Here is a 12,251-nt window from a genome sequence, read left to right on the forward strand (position 1 = left end):
TGAAATTTGAGTACCATATAGGGTTACCTTTGGTGGCCTTCCATAATCGAAGTGGTGTTTAAACACCATGATATTGGTCTTGGTGACAGAAATCTTTAGTTTATTCAAACCCGCCCATGCCACTAAATTATTCAAAACTGACTGAATTTTTTGTTCGAGAATTTGTCTTGATCCTCCCTGCACTGCCACCACCAAGTCATCTGCATATGCAACTTTGATGAACTCATCGCTATCCTTCGTGAGCCACTGGTCTAGCGCTGCATTCCAAAAGAGAGGTCCCGAGACTGAACCCTGAGGGCATCCTCTTGAAACGGTAGTCGTGTATGATAAATGCTTTGCACATACTCTAATTTGTCGATCCTTAAAGTAAGATCTGAGGACTCTGAACAGGTAGTCATCACACTTTGCCAGTTGCAGTGACCTGAGAGCACTCTCCCACCAAAGGGAATCGAAAGCGCCCTCAAAGTCAATAAAAACAGCAAGAACATATTTGCTGTTTGCCTCCTGAATGTAAGTCAGCAAGGTTGAGATTGCGTCCTCAGTGGAACGTCCTTTTTTGAATCCAAACTGGCAATCAGAGGAGAGTTTATGTTCTGTAAATAATTTAAAAATCCTTGGGGCAATCATCCTTTCAAATAATTTGCCAAGATTGGCCAATAAAGAGATTGGCCTGTATGCTCTGGGGTTTGTTTTTGGCTTTCCCTTTTTATGCAAGATTTTTAAGAGCGCAAGCTTCCATTCAAGAGGGAAAAGCCCTTCTAGCAAGCATTTATTAAATAAGTTCAATAAAATCTCAGGGAAGAATTCATAAAATTTTTCAATTACTTGATTCTCAATGAGGTCAATGCCAGGACATTTTTTATGGTTCAATTTAGCTACTGCAGCTCCTAGCTCAAGCATATTAAAAATGGCAGTTTCGGTTGTCCCCTTATATTCCCAATTAATGCGTCTAATTTCCGCTTGATCAGGGCTGTCCATATACGGCAAGTCTTCCGGAAATAGGCTACTCACTATCCCTTCGACTGTAGATTCCCAGTCCGAAGTTTCTTGATTCTCTCTAATTATCGTGTTGTAAATTTCACCACACAAAAGTTTATTTCTTGAAAGCTTATAGATTATACCCCAAGGGTCAGCATTTCCTGTTTCCTTCACCAGACGTTGCCAACAATTTTGCCTGCTATCAGCAATTGCTTTATGGTACCTCTTCCTCAAGTCTCCGTAATCATTTTTCAAAGCCTGAGTGTCTGCGTCCGATAGATGCCTATTCCTTTGGTATGCTTTTCGTGCTTGTTGAGTTTGTTGTCTCAATTCAGCTAGTGCTGAAGACCACCATGGGACAGAAGTTCTTCCTGTCTGTTTTCTTTTCGTCGAGTAGGCCATCGCTTGATATAAATGATATTGAATCAGAAAAACATTCTTTTGCTGTTAAGGTGTTAATGATTACTTTGTCATCTCCATTAAAAATTGTATTCAGATATTCACGAAACTTGGTCCAGTTCACCCTGTCCATCCGAAAACGCCTTAAATCCCTTATTGTTATATCCACTTGCCTATCCTCCGGTAAAATCGAGAAGGTGATTGCTCGATGGTCACTATTAATTAGATACGGATTGACGTCCCAATTTTGCACCCTATCCACCAGATTAATGGAGGTTAAAGTAGCATCTATATTAGATTCACCATTTGTCGTCGAGAATGTATATGGTTTATTTGGCAAGTTCTTTACACAGAGATTATGATCCAAGATCAGATCAACCAACTGCTCGCCTCGAGCATTAGAAAAGCCGCTGTTCCAAAGTGTAGACTTAGCGTTGAAATCAGCTGTAATTAGTAAATTGTTAGCTGAAAATCTGCTACATACCCTGTCAAGTCCGTGTAAGGCTGGCTGAATATCTTCCGAGGGAGGAAAATACTGGGAAACCAGATAAAACGACTGGTCCCTGGAGGAAACCAGGATACAAACTGTGGTAGCAGAACATTCACTTGAGATAGTTGTTATTACTAGTTCACTGTTAAAGATAATTATGGTGGCCTTGGGTCGATCGTCACTTGAGGCAATAATCCTTGCCGAAATTGGATATCCTATAACTTTATACGCTGAACCCCCTACCTGAGAAGAGTAATAGGGTCCTTGCAAGCATACAGTATCAAACCCCAGATCATCAGTAGCTTTCCTAATCTCATCCGCCGCTGCACGAGATCTTTTCCCATTAATTTGAAGAATTTTTATTTCGCCGAATTGCAGGTTAACACTTGTTGAATCAATTACCGTTGTATTATTCATGTCTGGTTCTTCGGTCTGTCAATTCAACAGCTTTAAGATACTCAGGGCATTTATTATCCCTGACCGAGTGATTACAATCCCTACCTCTACGTTTACAATTAACACACTGAGGTGGTTCCTCTTTGTGAATACAGTCAGAAAAAACATGGCCTCCACCCCCGCAGTGGCCACAAGATACAGCTTTATGGGAACAGAACTGCACACTGTGACCATATCCCAGACATCTGAAGCATTTGCTTACAAGTGTAAACTTACGAAATCTATGTGATGTAAAACCTAGATAAATTTTGTCACTCTGAATCACGTGTCCCATAAGGCGTGGGCTGAAACCAATAACCCAATTGGTCACTCTGGTTCCGGTGCCAGAGTTAAATCTGAATGTAATCTCATTCTTAACTTCCTCCTGGCTAAAACCAAAGTCTTTTAAATTTTTATTAATTAAATCCTCCAAAATATCCTCCTTTGAATAGTCCTTCGGGACACCGTAGATCAAAATTGTAGGATCGGACAATCTGGGTTTTTCTATTGGTAATCCTGCTTTTTTTAATGCAGAAGCACTTGAGATCTTCTTGGCATCATCAGGATTTGTTGTCTCTAACAACACACCTGCATTTCTCAAAAGACGTACACCCTTGATTTTCATGTCCTTGTGATCTTTTTTAATCACTTCAGTAACTGCCTTCCTGATATCCTGGCTAGACGCCAGGGACGATTTTGCTGAGGGCCTAAGTATTAGTATGTTTTCGGAATCAGAGATCCCACTTCCGGAATCCATCCTATCTTCACCAGCAATTGGTCTACCCGAAGAAGCTGCCACCTCCACTGAAGACGTTAGCAGTGGAATCTCTGTTATTTCAGGAGTCTGTCTATTTTGCTTTGTACTACCACGAACAGCTTCCGTAAAAGTCTTATGAGGATGTAGATCACGTTGGATCTGTATCATCTTGTCCAAAAGACCTGCTCTGATTTCCAATTCAGATGCTTTGGTCTTAAGTCGTTCATTATCAATTAAGATTGCGGTGGTAACTGCCTCTAGATCCGCCCATAGACTATGAATGCGGTTAGAGGCAGACTTAGTTATCTTGCTAGAATCCTTTGATAAAAACTCTCCCAGAGCTTTCCTGATTTTGGCAACCGTCGCATATACAATTGAAGCATTCAAAGACCCACCCAGGTTCAATCCCTCTGTTAGAGAAAGATCTTCAGAAGATTCTGTTGGAACCGAGTTACTTTCGACAATGACCATCAGCGGCTCAGAAGCCAACGAAACAGAGGGACTCTCCTCCACCACAAGGTTTTTATCTCCTCGAGCTTGAGTAATTCTAGGAGTTTTGGGAGTTTTCTTCCCCCTGTACCCCTTTTTTTTTCTTAGATGAATCCATAGACTCTGATCCAGAAGAATTCTCAATGTCAATATCTTGTGTCAGTATCCTAACTTGGTCATGGTCCAAGTCAGTATCCATGTCAGATAAGTGTAGGTAAAAAAAAAAAAAAAAAAACACACAACTATTGTCTATCCTCTTGTTCTAAACTTGTCTTCTCAATCCTAATAGGATACTCACTAGTACACTAAAGACAGAGTTATATCAATATGTCTATGTTTAGTATGTATTTCACTTTTCCAGCTGGATGGAAAGTGGAAGGGAAGTTCTGAAATCTTCGAAAAGCAGTGTCTAGATCTCGGTCCCTGGAAGTTTTCCATTCCGACCATGTAGTCAAATCAGGAGCAAGCAGATATGCACTTTATGTACGGTTTGGCAGATGGCAATGCTCTGGAGGCTCGTTGTTTGTACCACAAAAGGTTCCCAGAACGAAGATGTCCAGACAGGAAAACGTTTGAAGGTATCCTTTGTGAACATGGGACCTTCACACCTCGTGCTGCCGACAGAGGACGACCAAGCTCTACGACTCCTGAAGTAGAGGAGGAAATTTTGGATGTTGTGCATGCCACTCCTGCAATCAGCACACGCAGAATAGCAATGCAACTGGCTGTTCAATGTTCGACTATTTGGAGAGTGTTACGAGAACACCAACTGTATCCTTACCATCTGCAACTGGTACAGGCCTTGTCACCAGCAGATTACCTTGCGTGAGTAATGTTCTGCCAGTGGTTCTTGCAGCAGTGCGGTACAACTCCTCACTTTCTTGCCTTAGTGATATTCACAGATGAAACACAGTTCACACAAGACGGAATCCAAAACTTTCACAATCAGCATATATGGGCTGAGGAAAACCCACATGCAATTCTTCCATCACATCACCAACAGCAGTTCAGCCTCAACATCTGGGCAGGTGTTTTTGGTGAAAAGTTATTTGGGCTTCATGTACTTCCAAACAAACTCACAGGGTACTTACAGGTGTACAGAAACTTTCTGGAAAACAATATGCCTGATTTCTTGGATGGCACGCCACTGATCATTCATCAACAAGCACACTTCATGCACAATGGCGCTCCCGCACATTTCAACCACCTAGCCATATTGCCATGCTACTGGCAATATCCTATTTTAATTTAGCTTATTATTATAAGCAACGTTTAGTGGATTGTTCTTTTCTGCTGCCACTGATGTTAGCGTTTTTATTATTTTTTCTTGCTGCTTTCGTGCTAATGCTGCGTTCGTAACGCCATCTATAGCCTAATTTGTTTCTATATATTTTCAGTTCAACTATTGTTTTGTCAGTGGTGTGGTTTGGCCATGCGAGTACTAGGCTTTCTGTTTTATCATTTTTCGCTGCATAAGGACCACCGCTATGCAAATCTATTGCATCAGCAGTTTGATCTTAGTATCATTCCATCGTTGCATGGATTTGTTTAGCGTTCGAAATGTAGATCCCTTGACTATTATTGGCCTTGTGGTCCTCTGTCGAGATGGGGCATAATGCAGTCTATTTTATTTCATTTCATTTTATTAATTATTATTTTTAATTTATTTGGTCATGTAATGTTGTTAGTTTATGTTTCCACCTTAGTGAGATTTCACATAATTCGAAAACAGGTGCTTACTAGGGGGCGCCACTAAATTTATTTTAATTGGCTTAATTTTAAATTATTTTAGCAACGTTGCTTCAACACTACCCTTTTCTTCTTTACCCCCATCCCCCCTTATAGTTTTCTGTTATTTTATTTGGTTCAGTTCATTTTCACTCTGCTGGTTTGCCATGCTACTTGCAATATCCTATTTTAATTTAGCTTATTATATATACAGGCTGGCCTCGATTAACGCGATTAATTTGTTCCACGAGCGCATCACGCAAAACGGAAACGCGTTAATCGAATAATTATAATTGGTCCTTGACCTTCTGGAATGTCCATAAAGAATTTTAAAAATACTAACTTTTTAACTGTATACAATGTAAACAATAATGAAAATAATTATGGAATTAAATGTTTATTGCATTTAACATTTAACAGTTCCCAAACTGTGCCGTGGAATATTTTAAATTTTCGAGGGAAACACAGTGATACTCAACATCTATCGAACACCGCGCGAACTATTAGCTCGAGGTAGTTCTCAGTTTCAACATTTCTTATTAAGTTTTTGCCTAACTACTAAACAGAACTGTTAGGTATTTCTTTTGGTCTGGGTGCGCCTTGAAAAAATTACTGAGACATTAAGGGCACCGTGAACTGAGAAAGTTTAGGAAGCTCTGAGACATAAAATACATGAAGAAATAACTGTTGCAGAAATATTTGAACAGTGTTGACTTTCTCATTTCATCAATCAATTTCCGATAGCCAACAACAATCTTCTCTGAGCCCTGGCGAAATAAGTATTGCAGAGAACCTCACCACCTTTTTTTTTTTGAGGTTCTCTGCGATACGAACGATTTCATCTAGTTCTTTTACCGTTATATCCTTCGCGGTAATATTTTCATCTGGCTTATTTAAAAATTTGAATTTTTAACAAGTAACACGTCTTCTTCCGATGGTTGATGGAACAAACAGAGGCGGGTAGCAGGCAAACATTTGTTTATTGCCCGTCCGACTTGCGGTAAGCTTAATGCGCATTTCAAATCATTTTCAACTATTGCATAAAAAAAAAGATCGCATTAACTGGAAATTTCCATCGTGTAAAGTGAAAAGTGGTATAGTTTTTTCAAATAGCAATAACTGAAAAATGTGTTAATCGAACTCGTGTTATGCGAGGCCTGGCTGTATATATGTATTTATATGTATATATGTATGTACAGTTCATTCTGGTTATTTGGGACGCATCGGGACTAGTGCATTTAAATTTCACGTAAATAGTTAAAAATACAATGTACACCCCTTCCTTTTTTTTTACAATTGGTTTAATTTATATATAAATTAATTAACAGATTAACAGTGGTTTTATAGCCTTTCGTATTGTTTACAGTTAACTGTCATTTCCTTTTACAATTTATACTTGTATTTTCATTTTTCCAAATAAAAATCTTTCATTAAAGTAGTTCCAAATCAGAGATATCAACTTTTATTAATTTCTTATTTTGTACAATTTTTAATATGTTCTAATATTATATGAACACATCTTAAAACTTTTTATTATACAGTCCATTCCTATTTGGGACAAATCGGGACTAGTGCATTTTGGCCCGATTAAGCGGCTGCCCCAATTATCCGAAGTTTCACATAAATAGTTAAAAATACAAAGTACCCCCCCCCTTTACAATTGGTTCACTGTACAATCAAATCACGTTACGATGAACTCAACATAGTAAAGTACCATTCACTATACGATGTGCAGTAAGCGCCGGTCATTGTGATCACGTTTGTGAATTGAATTTTAATTCTATTAAACAGCGATACTAATTAGCGAAAATAGGAGGAATATTATCCACAGGCTATAAAAGCAAAGATATATTAAGCACAGATATTACCCTTTATTACCTTACCAATTAAAAAATTAAATGATACGTGAAAATTGGAAGAATATATGTGATAATCGGAATAATTAATACGTACTGTAATATGTACATATGAACTATTTAACATTTCTGTTTACTGACATTTGTGGGAGGGGGTTAAAATTTAAAACAGTAAAAAGATAAGCAATCAATAACAAAGAACATGGCACACACAAATTGCAAGTAACACAATACGCCAAGTGAGCACCGGTGCCTCCGTAGCCGGGTGGGAAGGAGCAGCAGTGCGTAGCACACGCTTCTTGATTAGACCGGGGTTTGAGCCCATCACCACCAAATACGGAAGATGCGGAAAGGTCAGGGAATGACCACCACATTTCCCGGAGCAATATGGCCTTAGTTGCTAATGCTCCTAAAAACCAAACAACAAACAAACAAACTAGCAAGTGAGAACCGAGTAACGAGTTACAAAGCTTTAAAAATAGGAATGAAGAGAAGATATGAAAATTAATTTTTTTATATGATTGAAGATTTCATGGAAGTGTAAACACATTTCACCATAATAACCCACAGAATTCCAGCTGTCGGTATTATCGCAAATTCAGTATGATCGAGTTTACTGTCCGTCTATGATAGATTTCACTAACAGAAAAACCCAATAAACAGGTGACTGTTAATTGTTTTTATTGTTTTATGGTTGTGACCTCCAGAATTTCGACCGAACCACATTGGTACCTTCGGAGACAATCGTAGGGTAATCTCCAGTGCTGCAGTCTCCTGCCCTGATTAAACGGAATGCTGTCCCAATTAAGCGAAGTAAACCCTGGCTATTTTCTCGATTGGTTTCTATTTTTTAAGATTTGCCCCAATTAACTGGTGGCCAAATAACCGGAATCCACTATATGTATGTGTGTGTGTGTGTGTGTGTGTGTGTGTGTGTGTGTGTGTGTGTGTGTGTGTGTGTGTCTGTACAGTCAGTGCTCCTATAGCACAATAGTTGTGTTCTAGAAATCTTCGTGCAGTGCAAAATCGTGCAATATAAATAACAGGCCCTATATGGGAAAAATAGGGTTAGGTGCCAACCACCCAAGATTGAACACACATTTGTAATCGAAACATTACCAAACACAATAAATAATCATAATAAAATATGTAAGTATTTTATTACAACTATTACGTAATAAAATATTGCTAATGATTTTGCTTCTATCATAAGCAAACTTGTTTTTTTGTTTGATTTTCTATCCAAACAGATGACAGCCGTTCCATCTCTTCCAATTCTTTGTGTCTTGATCTAATGGATTTTAATTACACTTTGAGTTGTTCCTACTATGAAAGTTGTTTTTTATTTTCTCTGCATTCTTTCTAATTCTCGGCGTTGCCTCATTTAGGCTAGTAGCATGTGCAATATCACATGGTCTTAATTTCTCTCAGAGTGTTTCAAAATTTCATATTTTTTTCTCTATCAACGGAGGGGTCTGGCCATAAGCCTTACCAGGGAAACCCCAATGGGCCAGTGTTATTTTGGCCATAAATGCTATTATGAGGCCGCTACAAATTTTCCTGGGTAAGAATTTTTGACCCAGTCCACCTCTGTTTATTGATATTGCTTTTCTTTTTCTCTATGAATCTGTATTGTCTTCACCAGGACGCTTCCTTTCCACACCTTTTAAGTACTTTACTAATTTTTAGGGAATAAAGCACAATTACAAAATGAGGAGGCACGCTTGATACACATAATCAAAGCTGCACGTGTGTAGCAACTGAATAAACAACACTATAAAGGGAGAGACATACTAACACCTCACTAGCTCACATTTTACTAAAGCACATTTCTGGGGGTTACTACCATAAAACTATAAAAACTATTTCCAGCTGCGTTTCTGCTAGTTGAATTTGTTATAAACTGGTAGTAAACTCTAATCTAATTGCATTTGCGATAATACCAATAGCTGGAATTGTGTGGATTTTTACGTTATTATGGCGAAAAGCGTTTCCCCTTCACTGATATAAAAAACATAAATTTTAGTTTCTTTGTGCATAATCTCATAATTTGTTTTAACCAATTTTAAAAAAGTTATTTAATATTTATTTATTAAATTATCTTTAATAAATAAATTATTTGCTCTGAACTTTTGGGTCACAGTTAAATCACAGAATTTTATTATTTTTTTTAATTGCATATTTTCTAGGAAGGACCAATGATTCATTGTGGATCTTTAATAGGTGCAGGCATATCTCAAGGAAAAAGTACTACATTCCACAAAGATCTGAAGGTAACCCACATAATAATGATAATACAGTACAAACTCTCAAATCCAACACACAATTTTTTTGTTACACTAGTTGATTATATAGTTTTATGATATGCTGCCAAAAGTATCAGTTTACAGTGTATCATGAGTGCAGTAAGAGCTCTGTATTTATAGGGGTTTGGTCTGGAAAAGTGTCATAAGTATGGAAAGTAAGTTCTCCATAACAAAATAGGAGAGGGTGGGTAGGTAAAATCTCTTAAAAACTCTTTATTACAGATAATTGCAAAAACCCTTGTAATTACTGTAATTTTAAGACCAAACAAATAATTCTGCAATATAATAGGATTACTGTTTTTTTTTTTTTTAAAAACATTGATTTCTGTTAGTTTTCTAATATCACTATTGAATAAATGTTTATTTAAGTAGCAGTAATAGCAAAATAACTTGGTGACATTTTAAGGTGTAAATTGCTTTTTAATTATTACATGTACAAATACTGCCCTGCCTGTTTGTTACTTTGTAACCCACTTCTGCTGTTTAGGAGGAGTGTATGAAAATAGTTTAGTTTATTTTCTTGTGGCCTTAAAGAATTTTAATAATAAACATCACTGATAACGTGACAAATATGCAGATTTAAATATGCAGGCTTTCTTAGAAATCTCTCATACATAATGTTAGGATTTTTATTATTGCTGGTCTTTTTTTGATGAATTAGCAAATTATTGCAAGATAACTGATTTTTAAGTACAGGAGAACCTTATGGTTTTTAAGATCTTGTTTTATGGATTACAGGCAGCTTTTTGGTTACTCACAGATTCTACTATCTTCACCAAATCTAAAATTACTATAAATTTTAGTCATTTATACCCCGTGGGAAATATTGCCAGAGTTACTGCATTCACTTCCTGGAAGTGCCTATCAATCAGTCAGTTTGCCGGGTGATTTTATTTTCTAGTAAGCCTGCCTATCAATCAATCAGCTTGAAAAGTAATTTTGTTTGCTCTTTGGATGCCTCACACTAGATTTGATGCTGCAGCTTTTAAAGGATCCTAATAATGAACACTATCATTTATAATTTCCATATCAATTTTCTGAAAAACACCGAATGTCTGTTTTTGGAATTTTTTCTTGTCTAAAATCAAAATCTGCAGGTTGTGTATGAACATTCCCACCAATAGAATATGTGTACTTGCTGCTGGAAAATTATGGCAATGTGCCAAGGGAATACCCCTCATGCATAATGAGAAGGCCTTTTGATTTATTTACACAATTAACTTTTATTTCCCTATGTGAAGTGATCATCTTGTTGTTACTGCCAAATTTGAAAGCCAGTATCTAAACTGCTGTGCAAAGTTCAGTGACTAACTTTCATTTCCAGCAGGGTTTTTGCATGATAGGTTAACTTATACACACATTGCAGTAAGATAATCACTAGATTTCACTAGATGGCAGAATAATTGTGTGGTCAGTGTATAAAATATAGTAATATATTATTAAAATATATTCTATACAAAAATGTTTTATGAGATGAGAACTTAACTCCGATTTTACCATATGCGAAATGGGAGTTAAAGGACTTCTGATAAAATATTTATTTGTATTTGTCTTTTGCGGGCATTTTAAGGAACATAACCATTGCAAAGGAAATGGCCCTACTGCAATACTTACAATTTCCACATTAATAAACCAATCCTAGCAATAATAAAAATCCCATCCTTGCCTGTGCATGAGAATTAGGCGCACACTGTTTGGGTGAGAGTCATTTTATCATGTGTTGTAAATACTTGGAGTTTCCCCCACAAATATAAACCTTTTACTTCATTTCTCATTAATTACTTTATTCCCTCCCAATCAATGGTAATGCAAACACTAAAACTAAAATAAAAAAAAAAATTTTTCATATAACCTAATACTTCTGAATTTTAGATGGAAAAATCAGCCCATGTAACTATAAAAGGCTGCATGGACTAATTTTAAGTGTGTGCAGATCACTAAAACTAATTAGATGGAGTAGATGCATCTGATGTTCTGGAATTTATTTTCTTATGACATTTAAGAAGTAAAGTGCATCATTCTCTTGTCTTCGTCAGACATCTCAGGGAAAATGACCATACAGAACAATCAAGAAAGACATGTCTTCCTAAATTGCAAAATCTTGGAAACCTGGAAGCCTTGAGTGCCTCAGATGGGACACCCTATAGCCAGCTTTCAAACAATAAGCACAACTCTCCTACCACCTCCAAGCACTTAACAGTAATGGAGTTAGAGCCTCTTGACAATTTGCAACAATTTTTATAAGGATGCCATGTCATTTAGTGTCCCAGACCACTTTGATGTCTTTGAGAATATAAAATCTTGTTGCCTAATTGCCAAAGAAGATAATCATTACTTGGAACATTAGATGTAATTGTTTTATTTTGCAAAGTTGCACTAACTGGTGTCCATCTTTCATTTGATGATATGGTTATTTGATGATATTGTTAAAGCAGTTATCAGATCTTTGATTACTTACCTTTTAAATAATTAGCATGATACTAAGAAAACTTGTTGAAAAGGTGAAGCAGGTTCTAATGTAAGATTGAAGAAATTGTACATGTTTATAATGCACAAAAAAGGCAATTTCCATGCTTATTTTATTGTAACAAAAAAAGTAACATTATCTTGCAGGGACATGGTGTTTATAAGAAATTGACTACTAAACTTATTAATATTACATAACTGTAGTTAACTGAAATATTAATATTTTTTAAGAAACCATTTTTTGTTTAGTAAAAACATTTTAATATTTTTATAATGATAAAAAAATTTATTAAAAAAATTAGGACTTACTGTCCTACTTAAAAAATTAGGATTTTTTATTAAAATTT

At 36.5% G+C, this 12,251-nt stretch overlaps 1 protein-coding gene across 1 annotated transcript in view; it reads left to right on the forward strand.

The window, feature by feature from the left end:
• The window catches only part of LOC150076452 (H(+)/Cl(-) exchange transporter 7-like), a 301,080-nt gene that overhangs the window by 68,630 nt on the left and 220,199 nt on the right, over positions 1 to 12,251 (forward strand). Inside the window, exon 7 of the mRNA XM_090387362.1 lies at positions 9,322 to 9,405. Coding sequence (XP_090243488.1) covers positions 9,322 to 9,405 — 84 coding nt within the window. The remainder of the gene's footprint in view (positions 1 to 9,321; positions 9,406 to 12,251) is intronic.

This window comes from Mastigoproctus giganteus, chromosome 13 (genome assembly GCF_048544385.1).
Source record: "Mastigoproctus giganteus isolate SK-2022 chromosome 13, ASM4854438v1, whole genome shotgun sequence".
Classification (NCBI taxonomy): domain Eukaryota; kingdom Metazoa; phylum Arthropoda; class Arachnida; order Uropygi; family Thelyphonidae; genus Mastigoproctus; species Mastigoproctus giganteus.